The following is a 16,921-nucleotide window of genomic DNA, read 5'->3' on the forward strand; positions in this document are numbered from 1 at the left end:
TTTCGCAGACAATCTGAAGATTGTTGTTCAGCAAACCGGCCGTACACTGGCGGCTGGTGGTGTTGCACCGACTGCGACAATCGTGGTAGCTACAATCGGCATCGGCCGCACACCAACGCCCATCCGACAGCTGCCCGATCGATGGACGCTTCCGTACTGATGTACCGCAAATCGTGATACTTCATCCGGCTGTCACTGATACCGAATCCGGCCAACAGTACCGCACACATCTGGAACCGGTTCTGGGCCATCTCGTCCAGGTAGTCCAGTATCAGCACCGCCACCTTCAGATGGTAGCGCCACTTGGACAGATCGATGTGGTTGGTAAAGTGGTACCGACGCTCGTCGAACTCCACCGTGTCGAGCAGCTCGGTAATGAACAGATCGCCGCACGTACCGTACACCTGCGGGAAGATCTCCTTCTCCTCGTACAGCCGGCTCAACAGGTACTCGTTGTTCTGGATCAGGTTCCAGCTGTTGCGCATGCTGGCCCGAAACAGAATGTGATTGTTTTTGTTCTTCAACTTCAGCAAGCTAGCTAGCTTGTCGAACGGTAGCTGAAGATTGTACCGCAGCTCGACGTACCGTCGCACAATGCCCACGTACTCCGCTTCCGTTGGAAAGTGTTCCTCCTGACGGTGGCTATCGATCCAGGACAGCTTCTCGTAGCTTGCGTCCGGAACGGCGTGCTGCTTGTGTGTGGAGGGGAAAAAAGATAAAGGTAAGTGCGATTAGAGTGTGTCCCTAGTTGGCCGGACGCCATTACCTTAACCACCCAAACTGTTGGGCTTTGCGTGCCAGAAAGCGGTTCGGATTGAAGGTTTGTGGGGCCGGTGGACAGTGGAACTCCGATATGGTATCACCGGCACACAGCTCCGGACACATGTAGCCCGTGATTTCGTTCGTGTAATACTGATTGCACTGGAATGTGTGGTGGAATTAGATATAGGCCCCCCGTCCATCAATGGCCAGGTTTGGTCGGCAACTTACTATTTTCGATATCTTCCACTCAACCAGCACGTCAAAGCAGTAGTGCATACCGCTCAGAAGATAGCCCATTACGCCCAGCACCACCATTAGCAGGACCACGGCCGAAGTAAGCACACAGTACTGGCGTCGTCTCGGGGAGAAGCGAAACCTGCGGGTCATGTTCTTAAACCGGCCGTGCAATACCAGGCACTGTTGCTGCTGATTGTCATGTTGCGCTGGTGTTGGGTTGGGTTTACCTTCGTAACAGAATCAGAACCATGTTTGACGTTAATAACTCAAAGAATCTGGATCTGGCAGTCTTACCCTTCCAAAAGAATGCTACTCCCCAGCGTCAGGATTTGAGCTTCCGGTTACCTACTAACTCCCTCCAACAAACCACAAACTCAATGGCCGCCGGTATGCTATATGATGGTTCGGGTTTGCGCGATTGATTGTTACATAAAAACAAATGTCCGCCCGAAAATGTCACCGTCCCGTGCCGAGGCGCAAAATTTGCGTGCGTGCGCGCCAGTCCGCGGTTCCGGATTTGTTTTCATGAGTGACGTCATATCGTGCCGAAACCGCAGGACTCCAGCGGACCGCCATTGCGCATGTGTGTGTGTCCCTCGTCGGGCAGGCGTATCTAGCGCTTTTTGTTTGTGTTATTTGTAACATCCGTAACATCCACAGTTGCAGTGGATTCCCCGTCCGTAAGATTCATTCAACCCGAAGTCGCGGTGGCTGTAGCGTCTATGCAGCTAGTATCACGCACGCTCGAGCGTGGCTGCATGTTTATATGCATTTGCACTGTTGGCACACAGTGGCATAATATGCATCGTTCGAGGGGAGGGGGGGGAGGGGGTGGGGGGGGGGGGGGTTGTGTCATCGTGTCATTGGCTCGGCCAAATTCGCATTTGTTTTTTCTTTCAGCACAATCACCATCCGTCCGTGCTATTGCACTTTCGGGCCGTTGCATTTGTTCGATAACGCAAGGCACTTCCTGCCCGATAAGCATGGTTTTCCTCGTCGTAAGGTCATTGCACACGCAGCCAAATGTAACGAGGTCATTGCACCGGTTTATCGATTCCGTCTGGAATGACCCAGTTCCCTAAGAACTGTGTGACGAAAATTCCCGACTTTGGCAGTTAATCGAACTGCTGCAATTCAGCAAATCGCAAATGCTGAACCGATCAGCTGATTAGTTCGTTATCTGTTCGATTGAAGGCGATAAACCTTTTTGTAAATGAAGCGTCTGTAAGGAATGTGATTATCAGTGGGAAAAATCAAAATTTTTATCAGCTTTCGCAGTATTAAACTTTTATGTTGATTTTAAGCAAAAATTCGAAGAAGCTGAAGAGGTTTATCAATTTTCAAAATACAAAGTTTGTCAAATTGAATTTCGTAAGTGCATTTACCCTAGAGAGAGAGAGAGAGAGAGAGAGAGAGAGAGAGAGAGAGAGAGAGAGGTGTTAAGTACACGAAATCAGCACCCAGGAGAGATGGAGAGAGCCAAACCAAAAACTACTCTCTTCTCGTTTCTCGTTGCTTCTCTTTCTCGCAGAACATCAAACGAGAGTGAAAGTATCATAAAAAGCATGCTGCAGGAAGCATGCAAGGGAAGGGACCATCGCATAGGTTCCGCTGGGAGTAGGTGCGAGTGATGCAAGTGTTTACATTTTTGCATACAATCGGTATTTGGAATCATTCTAACCTCAAGAATTGTTACGCGACTCGAGTTTTATGCTGTGCCGTTCCACATCCTACGTAGAGAGATAGCTCAGGTAGATCACTCTTGAAACTGGGTGCTGGCGAGAAGAATTTCACGACCAAATATTAACACAATGTTACAAATCCCTCCACAATTGGCAGCTCTAACGGACAGCCTCAAGAGTGGCCCCAAACTTCAAACATCTCCTCACCGGCATAATCCGACGTACGCATGCGCTTTCTATGCTCCCACACGGTAAACCGCGCTGTGTACACATAAAAGCGAGACACAAAATCAGTGCAGAAGCGAGAGGGAAACGTCAAGAGAGAAGGAGCGAGAGAAGCAGAAGAGCGCACAAGAAACGCATCATTGTTTTGCAATGCACACTGAGTAGAATGCGCGCGTGTACCCTATGTTCAGAGATTCCATCGCATTTTGACAGCTGAGCAAGGGAGAAAGAGAGAGAGAGAGATTGAGAGCACGCGCTCGCGAGCATACATACATCAGCTGGTGAGCAGCGCGAGTGTAGTGAATGAGCGAGCGCGACCTTGCAACGTCCTTCTCTTGACACTTTGGCTTGGCTAACGACAACGGCGAAACACGGACAGGGACCGAACCCGCTGGCGCTTTCACGGTGGATTGACCCGGGGAGTCTTTGCCAAAGCGACGTCTGCTACGGAACATCTTTCGAGTGCCTCCGTTTCAGGTGCCACGCTGCTGACACAGCACACACCACACACACACACGCGCGCAACCAAACACACAAACCCTCGCACACACGCAGTCAGCCTCCCGTGCCAAGGAGGAATAGCACAACGAAGCAAAGTGTGGCCGCGATTAGAGTTCCAGCGCCCATCCTCCAAACTGGTTGGGCCAGGTGTGTGTTAGCCTCTAGTGTGCTTCTGGTACTGTGTCGGGTACCAAGTCTCTAGCACGGACGACGCCAAGTGTCAACCACCGCCTAAACCGATCAACCTCGGGTCACTGCAGCCCGATCGGTTTACACCGACGAGACTGTACCGTACCGGTAAGCACTAATCTTATCAGAAGGACTCAAATCCACCCTTTTCAGTCCAGACGGAAGCAGTAGCAATAGCTTTCTCCTCCACAGTAGCGATTGGAATGTGCTAGTAGACCCATCCACCCAAAGCAACCTTAGCGCACCACGTGTTCAAGTGATGTCCTTACAGAATGTGTATCCTTGCATTTAAACTAATTTACCCCATGGCGGGTGACAACGTTGGCGCGCAAACGAACAATATGAAGTGCTTTGTATATCTGGGTGTGAGTGTGTGTGTGTACGTCCTGCACAGTGTTTGTGTAACCAATACCAATTACTATCGATTAGCCGTTCTGAGGACCTTTTTCGAGTTGACCTTTATTTTCCTCCAGAGAAACCTTCTGTTCAGCAGTTGCATTACACCTTATCTTCCCTTCCATTGGTCGTCCTTAAGATTGAAAGGACAAATCGAACGTCTGTTTCGATGTTTCAGCTCTACCATTCATCAGTTCCCTTTTTCTGGCGGATGCTTCTCAGGTTCTTACGCACGGAACGACGTTTCTACCACAAGCCGGGCAGAAGAACCGCCAGGAAGCGTAACCACCGCAACCGCAACCACCTTTCTGGAAGAATAGCATCCTCGTGGCTATTCTCCTCGCAGAAAAAGGAAATTCTCTCCGGCAAGAATCCTCGTCGTTCGGCGTCTCTGACAAAAAAAGAGGCTACGTGAGTGATTACTTCCGCCGCCGTGAATCACGTCTCTCCGGTGCGATCCTTGTGGCTAACGATCGTGCTGGTGCGAAACGAGTGACGGTATCACAAGTTCTGCTCCCCCCCGCGATTCCGACCAGAACCCAGCGTTAGATCGTCCGCGCGTGTAAGTGGTGGTGAAAATCTGCGCGGAAACGGAACGGTGGTGAAACGGAATTCAAAAAGTGCTTGAAACGAGTGTGCGTCGAGTGGTGGTGGGCACGCGGAGGTGCTCGGAAGATAAATTACGAAAAGAGCGAAAGAAAGTGGCACGCTGGTGCACAACAGAAGCAAAAAGTGAGAATTTACTGCAATGATGATCATCTAAGCAACCCCCTGTTCTTCACGCAGAACCCTTCGAAAGTGCACTAAGGGCAAATTGTCGGTTGTTTGTTGGCCGAAAAAAAAACAAACAAACAAAAGCAAAAACATCCTTAAACACACAAACACGCGCGCAGCTCGTATCATCATCGATATCTTACACACACGCAGACACAGACCAGTGCTCATCTGCTTCTTACAGTCCTCTGTCGGTGCATACATCAGCTTCCTCGGTAGCGCACCGGGTGCTACGTTGTCTCTAGTGTTGCAACAGTGTTGACGGTGGTGTGCCTGGTTCCTTATATTGTTGTATATGCAATAGCTTTTTAGTGATATTATCATCTCCGTGTGTGTGTTGACGCGATTGTCCTTCGTGTGGTGCGTGTGTTGTGCCTACCGAACAAGTGCAACGAAATTTGGTGCTCACCGAGCATCAGTGCACGCGATCGTCGATCGTGTCGATAGCATCCAGCCACCACAGTGCAAGGAGTGCTCATTTTGGCGACCGCACTGCGGGCAACTGCGGCTGGCAACGACGACCCACGGAGGACTGGTACGCTACCACGCGAAAACTACGACCGAACTCATCACCCCTAGCCGGTTGTTTTGCAGTCAGCAGCTGATCCGGCATCTGTTCGGCGCCGATCAGCCAACCAATCATCGTCACAGGACAGCGATTGTTATTGGACTTCTCATAGAGCTACGGTAAGTCAGCAGTTGAGCTGAAGCGGTTAAATTGCTGCGGTTAAAGGAAGAGTGTTTTTGTCACGCATGCGCGCGATGATCGCGAACCGTGGTCGGGATCTCCCGTTTTCGGACTTTACGAAAATCATTATGACCTCCATTTGAACTCTTCCAGCCGGGGTTGGTTTGCTGTCCATAACAGAGCAAGCAGCGTGTGTATATAGCACCATCGTGCGTCGCGCACACGTTGATGGGTTGGGAACCAATTTTTCACTTTCCCCACACTTCCTCCTTGTGTGTGTGTGTTCTGAGGGAGGTTTTGTTTGTGTTTTGGTCGACGCACATGCCAATTGATGAGGAGCTCGTGAACACCTCTTGTACTGCTTCTTTTTCGTTTGTTTTCGTATGGTGTTAGAAATCTTTCCTAGTTCCAGAACCATGAACATGTGCAGTAGGCCCCCAAGAGGATAATAACTCCATTAGTAAATCCTTCTGTTGGAAAAAATATTTTTGACCAAACTCGATCACATATTCTCTCACTGTTCCTACCAACTGAGCGTACACATGATGCAATCAAGTGTACAAAAAAAGGAGATTTTTCAGTTGCTTTTCTTTACGCTGAAACATTTAAAAACAAACTGGACATGGTATTTTACAACGCTCTGTTTTGAATAACAGGACCTCGGCGAAATCATCTTCCACTACACCTACACCTCGCGCATCCGCCCGCACAGCATTGGCGTGTTCCTGTTTGCGTCCTGCGAGCAGTCGCGCGCTTTCTCTTTCCTTACGGTAGGAAAAATCTATTTTCATGCCCCATGTGCGCCCTCCTCTGCTGCTCTCTAATATCCTGTGTTTTGAGCAGGCCTGTGTGGTGGAGGCGGCTTAAAAATAAACCTTCGAATCGTATCGTATTTTGTGGTGTCACGCTTGCCCGCAACACAACGTGATCACACGGTAATATTGGATCTATTGGTTTTGTTGTTGGCCATTGCCAAAGCGAAAAGCTACCGACCTGCTTCAACCTGGTTGTGTGATAATGCTGCTACAACGGATCAGCGGGCAAACATTGTCCGCTAGCGAACCCGATACACCGGTAATGTGCCACGGGCGGGGGGTGTAAAGGAATGTTGTGTTGTGGGCGTTATCTCTCTCTCTCGCTCGCTCGCTCTACACTCCGTCCAAGGATGCACAGGTAGATCATGGTGAAATGTCACGATCAGGTGATGATTGACGCTATTCGATTGGATGCAACATTTGGGGGCCAATGGCCGAGCCCTTTGGCGATGGCGGTAGCCGGCCAATGGTGAACCAGCTGATCATCCCACACCGTCGATATGGTGCACCTCGTGCAACGTTTGCTCAATTTAGACGGACAGCTTCATCAACTGACCGAAAGCGGGTAGCCAGACAGTCTGACGTTCGGGTGGCAATCAATTACGCCGTCGGCTTGGAAACATGGCGCCCCCGCCTGGTAGAAGAGGGTCAGATGATCGAGATGAGCAGCTAGGACCAACATCCTACACCCACGAATCATGTGCTGTAATTAGTATGCATTCTTAATACGAAAACTCGTACGTGTTCTGCTTGGACTGGTTGATAAGGTACCTAATTACTTTACGACCTAGAGCCGCTATCACCGTTATCGATCGTCCAAACGGTGGATCGCTTCGGCGGTCGTCTATCATAGCGCGCATCGAATGCAGTTGGCACTCCCCAAGGGGCCGGTTAATTGGGAAAACAACACACCCATAAAAGCAAACTGCACCGTCATACCATCCAGCCAGAGATCCACCGGTCAAACCCAACCACAGACGCCGAAGTGCATCAGAGAAAACGCAGCACAATATATCTTTCGACGCGCAGCACTCCGCATGTGTGTATAGATATGTGCACCCATCGCCCACCGACTTTTTGGGGAGGAATGTCATTTGAAGGTGACCACACGCTCCGGAATACGTACGATATTTCGCTTTCGCTCGTTTTCAGCGCCAGCAAAAAGGGTCTGGCCCGAATTTACGAGACGCCGTGGCGTGGGGATTACGAAACTGGCTGGGTATCATTATGGCGCCATGCGTTTCTACGCGCTTTTTCATCATTTTCTAGTTCTAATGGCACTACTACTAACGGTAGTGAGCACCGTTCAAAACTCGTTCCAAGCCGTGCTCAATACAATCGAGTTGCATCATTTACTAATTATTACTTTTCCTTTCTTGTTCACTTTTCTCGAGCATTTCCTTTGGATCGCCTCAAACGGACACGCGCACGTGCTTCACATCTATGTCCTTGACCGTGGGTGTCCGGTTGCTTAAATTCATAAATTGAGAAATTCGTGCTTAAATTGATTGCTTCTGGTGTGCGTAAGGCGGCAGCCGGGACTGGGCGAATGTGTTACCCGTGCGACCGTGTTGTACCGACCACCAGGCGTCTCCATGCCACTTTCTATCGATGCAAATTAACGCGCGATCGCGGCGATACACAGAATAAACTTCTGTTTCTCATTGTTGCGTAAATAAAGGTGCCAGTTGTTACTACAGTCACCTGGAAATAAAAATTTGTAGAAAAAATTACTAAAAATAGTCGGTGTGTCATACTGTTGCCATTTTTTTTTTTGGACTCCATTTTGCTTTCGACATACGAAACCATTACTTAATAAGAATCGTTACAGCCACTCGCTGCGACTTAATCACGCCGGACAGCCTACAGACAACAAAGAAGCGACCCCGTAAAGCCCCACGGAAAGATCGTGTCCTATCAGTGATAAGCATCTGAGAAGCACAAGCTGCCTGAGTGATTCATTTGATTGGCGCTAAACAAATCTGGTCCCTTACCCTTTGGCAAAATTAACACGGCGGTACAAAAAAAAATGTCGGAAGCAGTTGGGAATATTTTAAATTTTTACGGCCCAAACCCCCCCCCCCCCCCCCCCCCTAACGTGTCTGGGGTGAACGAAATCATCGCACCAACTTCGTGCGGCGTTCCTATTCTGGAGCTGCAGAGTTAATTTCGTACCTTACTGCGTTGTGCGTTGTGTTATGCCTCGCCCTGCTCTCAGCTGTTGTTATCGCCGATCGCTCTGTGTGTTGGTAAACATACTGCCAACGAATTCACAACCGACGCTCGCGAGACGCCGGAGCAATGTGAGTGTTGCCCGAGCATAACCTGTACGGGCGGGGACCGTCGTCAGATAACGCGGCTGTGTTTATTGTTTACGGTGTACGCGCTGATACGGTGGATGGATTACACCGGTCCACCAGAACGATGCAACGGTTCATGTTTACACCTCGATTAGGAAGTGCAACGAAGCACTAGCTCGTAGGCTTCTCTCCCCCGTTCGTTAATTGATCCGATCGAATCGAACCCCTAGTCGTTCTTTTGCATTTGATGAACCTACTCTTACCCTACGTTGTACTCCCACGTGGGTGTTGCATGAACCCGGCAAGTGATTTGTGGATTATGCACACTCCTTAATTATGAATTTGAATTGGCTCATTACTTACGCGCCATTTGAAAGTAAATTGGAAAAGTTGATTTTTGCTAATAATGCTAAAACGATCGATGGCGTTTTACCGCTAAGCTGTAGTATTTGTTGAAGCACTGGAGCCAGGAAACAATCTCCGGATTTCATAAACAACACGCTACCGAAGAAGATGTGAGCCCACCACTCAGCATCATAATGCGATCCGTTGCATCATGACGGCACGTGGCAGATAGTGGCTGGTGTGAATTAGTTCGCGAGTTCAGTCAGCCAATGCTGGGGAGTGTGTTCACATTTAACAAGTTAAAGAAATCGTGTAGTGTAAACTGACACTGTTTGAGCTGCGCTGCTAATGCTTGGTTTATCCGATAGTTTGATTCTTATCCTTGGATCATCCTCATTGAACCAAGATATTACTAGAGAATGTTCTACAGTATCCAAAATCAAAATCCACATCAGCCATCTACTCCTCAGACCTGCCACCAGTAGTTCAACAGATTATCAGCATTCTAAACGATGAGGAAATTCGAATGCCACTTGATTTTTTGCCAATAGGAGGCCCATTATTTGCCAGAACGATGGTGAACTAACCGGGGTGGCCCGATCGTCGGTACGGTAGCGATGCCGGTAGGTCGATACGGTCTTTACATTGCAAGGCTGGATATTGAATCCCATCAGGATTTCTGTCCATACCCAGAACTGATTATCCGCCAAAGGGTAAGGCTAGTCATGGAGCTCAGTAATGGCAGGGCAAGAGCTCTCGAGATTGTAGAGCGAAGGAAGATGAAGCCCAGTATAAAAATCCGCCATCTTTTCCCACCGAAATGACCCACAGGTACGAATCATTTGCTGGGCTAAAACGCCCATAAGAAGTGCTGCCGAGGGTTGTTGCTCCAATGGAAAAAGAAGTGATTTATTCAATAACAAACCGTGATCTTCCGTGTATAATAGCGTACGCCATGATATAAGACTTTGTAGTCCCGAGAACCAAGTGCCAATTAATTATTAATTGCTTACATGCGTACATAACCGCCGGTGTGTGTGGTCACAACGACCACCGAAAAAGGACTACCTTGGGCCTGATTGTACGGTGTCAGTTTAATGACATTTCTTAAACACCTTTTTCTCCGTCGCGTTTGTGTCTGTCGATGGTAAATCGCTAACTATCGGTCGGTGAAGGGAACCCATAACTCCGTAACTAAACTAAGACCAGCCTTTATCATGTTTCATCTCGCGGCATAGCACACTTCTCATTCAATAACGCCACCAAACATCCTTCATGATCCTGCATGCCCCAAAAGCATAATGCATCATTGAACCATCATCTATAATTAAATTGTATCACGCACATCATCCTTACTAGACAGTTCCTTCAGACTATCGCGTTAATTACTATTATCGCCCCGTGTCTTCTGACGACACTGAACCGACGTCTCGAGCTCGTGTCGAAATCCGTCTAATCGTACCGCACACAACGCTGTCGTTGGCTTTTGGTTGGTGATGTTCAGGATCGGTCTACACGCGTGCGACATTGACATTAGTCTTTTTTTAGGATACAACAAACATATCAAACAAAAAACAGGGTAAGCGAGAACAAGTCCCCCTCCTGCTCCTCCTCCTCCTCCGGGCCAACGGATCGGCGAAGCAACACTGCTGCCTTCCCATTGATCGCTGACCGACCGACCGAACGCGGGTTGAATCAATGGCACAGGCCTAGCCAAGTTTTGTTTGTTGCGCTCAGGTTGTGGATCTCTTGCCCGAGCCGCGTGACAGGGGGACATTGATTGGAAGACACCACCAAACGCCATCAGAATCATTGGTTTGGTTGTTGCTTGGGGTTCCTTGGATTTCGATTCTCCTTATGGTGTTTTGTTCTTCGGCAACATCCCTTCTCCGACTCGTTGATTATTGTTTCGCGCTAAGAATAGGACCTTTCGAAGCAAATCGGTCGGTCGGTCTCAACCGGATTTTCTGCGACACTCCCATATCGTCCACCCCCCACTCCCTCTCCCTTCGGCGGCTCAGTTCGATGGTTACACGCGCACGCATTTTCTTCACCTTCAAGTGTTACTTTCTCTCTTTCGGTTGCGCGTGTCCGAGGGTGGCAGCAATCAGCTGATGTTTCTGTTTAAAGTTTACGCAATTGCGCCATTTTGTACGAGTGTATGCGTGTGTGTGTGTGATAATTGAATTTTAATTCTTCCCCTTTGAACTATCTCTTCCAGATTACATGAAGCTTGGACACTGTACGTCTGGTGGTGGATCATTTTGATCAGGTTCTTATTGCCTTCTTTTTGATTTTGTTTATATTCTTCGTTTTTGTTTTTCTTCTTCTTGTTTACTGTTTCGTCTGTTCTCTTTTTGTTGTACTTCGTTTCGTTAGTTGTTCTTTTCGTTTTGTTTTGGTTCGCTTGTGGAAAGTTGTTTCATATATTTAAGCACTTTTTCTCTTTTTCTTAAACCTGCTTCTCCTTTTTCTTAAATGCTTGGTCCTTTTTTTTTTGTTCTGCTTTTCTAAGATTCGTTGTTTTTATTGTTGTTCTTTTGTTTGTCTCTTTTATGTTTTATTGAAGTTAGCTTAAATTTGATTCTTCTGTAAAATGTTACTTGTTTTAAAGAACACAACTTTAAAGCTGTTCCAATTTTTTATCACTTGGTTGGTCATTCTTATTTGGTTCTCTTTTATGTGCCTTTATTTTATTTTTTTGTTCGTTTATTTATTTCTTTGTTCATTTGTCCTTTTTTTGTTTTCATATATTTTTTACGATTTATTTTGTTTTCTAGATTTCTTTATTATTTTTTTTCATTTCACTCACTACAACACATTTTATTGCTTTTTTTTTCGCTCCATTTTCAAACACGTTCTTCTTGTACTGTGTACGATTCACAACACCTTCCGCTCTGCTTATTGGACTGCTTTTCATTGCAATTCACAACCAAAACAAGCAGCTAAACCAGTATCTGTACGGCCTCTGCCTATCTTCTGCAAAAACACGCGCTCGCTCCTTAAAGGAAAAAAGGAGATGATGATTGTTTGTTTGTTTGTTTGTTTGTTGGTGGTGGCGTTCGGGTGTAGATGAAAAAGGATCGTACGATACGCGAATGCAATAACCAAAAAAAAGGCGCCACAGTATTTATAGAAAGTTCGTTTAAGATGCTGATCATGATGGGGGGGCGCACCACGATGATACGAGACTCAAGTTTGACGTTCGAACCGTGGCTTTTCGAATCGAATTGCTTTAGAGCGTGTACAAAAAAAACGTCAAATTCTTGTAGAAGATCTCCCTAAAGCGGCGTGAAAAAAAAAACAATTTTTGTCACAGATTTGCCTTAACCACGCAGAACGCAGATCATGTGTGAGTCTCTCAAAAAGAGAGAGAGAGAGAGAGAGACAGTTCGATCGAAAGTGCAATACCGCTGCGCAAGGCCAGCAACCTGTAACGATGAACTCTGATGGGGAGGAACCACCCCCTTCCAACACCCACCTCCCTCCCACCCATCCCTTGATCGGGGCGCGCAATTTAATTCATCAACCTCACATCAACACACACACACACATCCAAACAGCCGCAGACACACAACAGACCCTTTGGAAAGCAAAAAAACGTGCGTCAGAAGTGGTCGCGTTCCTGTGAGACCGTTTGTGCCATAAATAAATTTAATTGAAAATATAGACGAAGGAACAACAAAAAAATGGCCCCCCTCTCATCGAAGAACGATCCATTCGGTGTGTGTGTGTGTGTGTGTGTGTGTGTGTTTGTGCCCGTATCGTTTGAATACGGTGCTACAGAAGTCAAAAACAGCACAAGAGTCTGGGGGGTTTCGAAGATATCTTGAGCGACCATTTGGCAAACATTTTCCAATTCCGTTTTCGATTTTGCAAGTCAGAACTCCCATACTTTTAGCTTATATGTCGCTTCGAGTGCTTAAAGTGCCTCCCCATTTTGCCCATGCCATACCTATAATTGCTAATACCTATCAGTCGCACTGATAGTCGCAGTTTGCAAATGGATCGTTTTAATTAACCATCTGGCATTCCCTTTTCCGATGCTAACCCCGCTTCTCCGTAGCCATTAATGCGCTGTGTAGAGTACCGGCGGCTTCTGTCCCTTAGACGCTATTTCCGGACCAGCTTCAATCGGATCATGTCTGTTTCTGATAGCTTTTCTTTCCGTACTCTCTCTCTCTCTCTCTTCGACAGAAACTGCCTTGCTTCCATGACCACATCGGGCGATCCGTCAGCGACTGGACCTGACAGACCGTGCGGGATCACCGCACTGCTGCCGATCGGTATGTCTTGCCGGAGCCGTGCCGAAGCCTTCGCCCGAAGCTTGCAGTCCCGTTTGCGGAATCTTGGCTCCCAGGTAATAGGGGGGGTCCTTTTAGACTTTTCCTCATCCCCTATCATCCTGTGCTGCATCCCATTACTGCTTGTTGATCGCTGTTGATCGTACTAACGTTTCGCTGCCTCACACAAGTCCCTAGCCCACCATTAGTGCGTGGTTTTCTTTAGACATTATAACTATGAACTTCAAAATGGACATGCGTCCCGGCCGGACCGTTCCCCCGTAGTGTGGACTGACTATCCAACTGCGTGGTATCATCAAGTGTCCAGAAGCCAGAAATGGCAGGCATGACCTAAGAGGTCGAGAGAACTATGAACTTGTAGTTCTCTGGAGTCCTAAAGGATGACGTTTTCTTCTTTTGGGGCGCTTTCCTCTTTTGGACAGCAGATTATTGAGAGACGCGCTTTCATATGATCAGCTCACGATCGTTTCCTTCGAACGAAGCACCGCGCGATGTTCACTTTCTAGCGCTTAATGTCTTGAGTGTCCATACCTGTCCCCAGATGTCCCCGTCTGCCACGATTGATGATTCGGTATTGATCGGCTTCTACTTGCAGGGCAGCACCGGTGATGACGATGAGGACGAAGGTCGGCTTACGGCGGAGGAGCAACAGCAACAGCACACGGAAAACACCTGGCTATCGGCGACCGCCAACGACCCGACAGGCGTAACGAGCCTGCAGCCTCTGCGCATGATAGTAGCGAACGAGGCCGACTCCTGCTTTGACTTTGGCCTGGAAGCGGAAAGTCCCAGCTCGCCGGTGGAAGAATGCGAATACACCCGACTGATCGAAACGGCAACCGCCACACCGACCGGTTTACCGTTGGCCACCGCTACTCCACCACCGCTTAACGATCCGGCGATAGTGCAAGCACCCGAATCGGGCTACGTCTGCTCATCGCCCTGCTCCACGCCTCAGGGTTCGGCGGCAAGCAGCAGTCACAGCAGTTCCTCCGACTGTCAGTTCTACGACCCGGACAGTTCCGATCCAGAGCAACGGTCGGCCAGCGGCTGTGAGTACTACGATTGCCCGATTGTACCGGGCGGGGCTGGAGGGCGATCAACGGGCGCGGGACCGTACTCGACATTGACGAGCGGCAGTGGGCAGCGTGGTCCGAACGCCACGGTAAGCGAGGACGCACCGATCGCACACATACCCCCAGTAGTAGCAGCTACCTCAGCGAATAGCAATCCTTTTAACGCGCCCAGCCTATCTAGTCAGACGGCGAACGGACACGTGCCGGGGTACACCGCGGCCAGCACGCTCGTCGACAGTGACAGCTGTTCCGAGTCCCTGCCACCGTCCCAGTCGACCGAGTCGAACCATTCTACCTTCACCGGGATGAGCTCGAACAGCAACAGCACGCTGCAGGACGTGACGATGGAACCGCTGGACGATCAGACGGGGTGCGATATGCCGGACAGTGCCACCCACAGCTCGGCGGCATCCCATCGGATGGGCAACGGGCATGCGATCATGCCGCGCGGTACCGTCATCAATGCCGACACGGAGCTCGGCCTAATGAGCCACGGGTTAAAGTATGAAGAGGACGCCGAACTGTTGCACGCCGGGGGAGCAGGAGACACCGTTGCTGCCGCATTGGCCGGCGGCGAACAGTGCACCGCCCACGGAGCGACAATCCAGATAGCGGCGGTCGAGAAGATACTGCACGATTGCACCCAGAACCACGAGGAGGAGCTGGAGGAGGAAGACGGGGACAGGAAGCATGCTGGGCGACGGGCCACGATGTCGTCGGGCGATGAGGACGAGGAGGAGAGCAAACCCCAGCGCATACGGCGATGCTCGTCGCTGAAGACGGGCAAAACGCCGCCGGGTACGCCGGGCCGGAAGAAGATCGTCCGATTTGCCGATGTGCTCGGGCTCGATCTGACCGACGTGCGGACGTTTATGGACGAGGTGCCGAAGGTGCCCCAGTCCGCATTCGAGGATCTGACGATCGCGCCGGCCGCCGAGCAACCGATGCCGGAAATCATAAGCCTCGGACCGAAGGCGGACCGGGTGCTGGTGCCGCTGTTCCAGCAACCGGGCGCCCTGCCCTGCTTCCTCGACCGGGTGCGCGAAAAGCAGGTGAACCTGGAGAATGCGGCCGTCACCGATCCGATCACGCTCACCATCACCGGCACGGTGCGCGTGCGGAACCTCGACTTCCACAAGTCGGTGTACGTGCGGTACACGCTCGACAACTGGCGCAGCTATGCCGACCTGCAGGCCGTGTACGCGGAGAACTCGTGCGACGGGTTTTCGGACAAGTTTAGCTTCACGCTGCACGGCAACTCGGTGCAGGTCGGTCAGCGCATCGAGATGGCCATCCGGTTTCACTGCAGGGGCGAACAGTTCTGGGATAACAATTACGACACGAACTACGTCTTCCAGTGTCTGCCGATCACGCAACCGACACCGATGAGCTCGCTGAGTCGTGCGCCACTGGCCGGGGCACCGGGCAGCTCCACCATTGCCTCCCTGCTGCTACCCACCTCGGAACCGGCCTGGTGTAGCAATTTCTACTAAAGCAACATCATCGCCCGTTTGGTTCGAGTGTGTAGTATTAAAGGAAAGGAAGTGGGTTTTTTTTGTTGGTTGTTGTTGTTGTTTTTGTAATTCGAATTGAAATTTGAATTTGAAATTTGACAACGAGTCCGAGTCGAGCCGTAACGATTTCGGGACGACCCCTTGGAGTAGACCGAACTCGACGAACTCACGGGCACCACCGGGTCGTCCCGAAACGGGTTGGAACCTTGGTGTACGATCCAAACGATTCTGGGTCGCTTACGGATGGCTCCGCCCCTCACACTCAGGTTCGGGTCGACCCGCCCCTCACTGCTTCAAACGTTACGAACGTGAAGCCACTCGAAACGAGGTAAAGTATTGAATTTGAACGAAAATTGGCAAAAAATCTTCCCATCCCAAAAAAGGCGAACTAGTGTGACGAGTGAGGAGTACAGGCTAAGAAGAATAATACGGTAGTGTCCTGTTGAAAGCTTTAGTAGACTAATCCTCCGAACCGCCTGTGGTAGAGACTCTGCATAGCGTTTATTGAAATGGAAAACCGGGGGGACGCTGGGAAGATGAGATTAGTGCATGAGAGGAGCATGAGAATGTTATGTTTGCGAAAGTTTATTTTAAAATACACACACCATGTAACATGTACCGTTAATTTGAGTGTTATTTGTTTTATAGGAAAGCTAGGTGTAAATAACGAACTCGAACCGTCTGTTGGAAGGAAAAGTGAACAGTGAAGTAAGAAAAGGGGGCAATCGAGAAAGGATGCCCCACGAGCGCACGCGCCCCACGAGCGCAAGGTTTGAAGGCGCGATCGGAAAAGAACAAGAGGACAAACGCTATAATAAACACTGTGTCTTATGTATGATGGTAAAGCAGATCACTGTAGCCGATCACGGGCATCTCCAGCGTTAGAATGTAACATGCAAATCCCAAAGTTTAGTAATGGTAGGAATAGCGATGTAATGAATTATGCTGACTGTTGTTATGCTGGTGCACATCCGCCGATCGGAGGAGGGGCGGGAAAACGGGATGGCAAACGGGTGCGCACGGATGTACATGACATACACAGACAAACACACACTCACACACTCAGTTTAGAAGAAGTTGAATAAAGTGAGCAATTATTGAAGTATCAAGTCC

General features: G+C 49.3%; 2 protein-coding genes across 4 annotated transcripts; one reads left to right on the forward strand and one right to left on the reverse strand.

The window, feature by feature from the left end:
• Positions 1-113: 113 nt before the first annotated feature.
• On the reverse strand, positions 114-1,171 carry LOC118516855 (divergent protein kinase domain 1B-like; the record flags this gene model as incomplete). Its single annotated transcript, XM_036062716.1, has 3 exons — positions 991-1,171; positions 767-921; positions 114-689 (listed from the first exon to the last, which is right to left on the reverse strand). A coding segment is annotated over exon 3 (372 nt), but the record flags the coding sequence as incomplete, so codon positions are not given.
• Positions 1,172-4,379: 3,208 nt separating this feature from the next.
• LOC118516849 (glycogen-binding subunit 76A-like) lies at positions 4,380-16,913 on the forward strand. Of its 3 annotated transcripts, none has more exons than XM_036062706.1 (4): positions 4,380-5,453; positions 11,136-11,186; positions 13,112-13,274; positions 13,814-16,913. In XM_036062706.1, the coding sequence occupies exons 3-4, from the start codon at positions 13,128-13,130 to the stop codon at positions 15,785-15,787; spliced, it is 2,121 nt and encodes a 706-aa protein (XP_035918599.1). In that variant the 5' UTR covers positions 4,380-5,453; positions 11,136-11,186; positions 13,112-13,127; the 3' UTR covers positions 15,788-16,913. The 3 variants fall into 3 exon arrangements, with proteins under 3 accessions (XP_035918599.1, XP_035918601.1, XP_035918600.1); XM_036062708.1 differs by having other exon boundaries at positions 11,136-11,156; XM_036062707.1 differs by lacking the exon at positions 11,136-11,186.
• The last annotated feature ends 8 nt before the right edge of the window (positions 16,914-16,921 follow it).

This window comes from Anopheles stephensi, unplaced genomic scaffold (assembly GCF_013141755.1).
Source record: "Anopheles stephensi strain Indian unplaced genomic scaffold, UCI_ANSTEP_V1.0 ucontig40, whole genome shotgun sequence".
Taxonomy (NCBI): Eukaryota; Metazoa; Arthropoda; class Insecta; order Diptera; family Culicidae; genus Anopheles; species Anopheles stephensi.

Excerpts from the sequence above, each read along its gene's own strand:
- LOC118516849 (XM_036062706.1), top strand. The coding sequence starts at position 13,128 with ATGACCACATCGGGCGATCCGTCAGCGACTGGACCTGACAGACCGTGC. Across the intron at positions 13,275-13,813 it reads TGCGGAATCTTGGCTCCCAG|GGCAGCACCGGTGATGACGA; the intron begins GTAATAGGGGGG and ends TTCTACTTGCAG.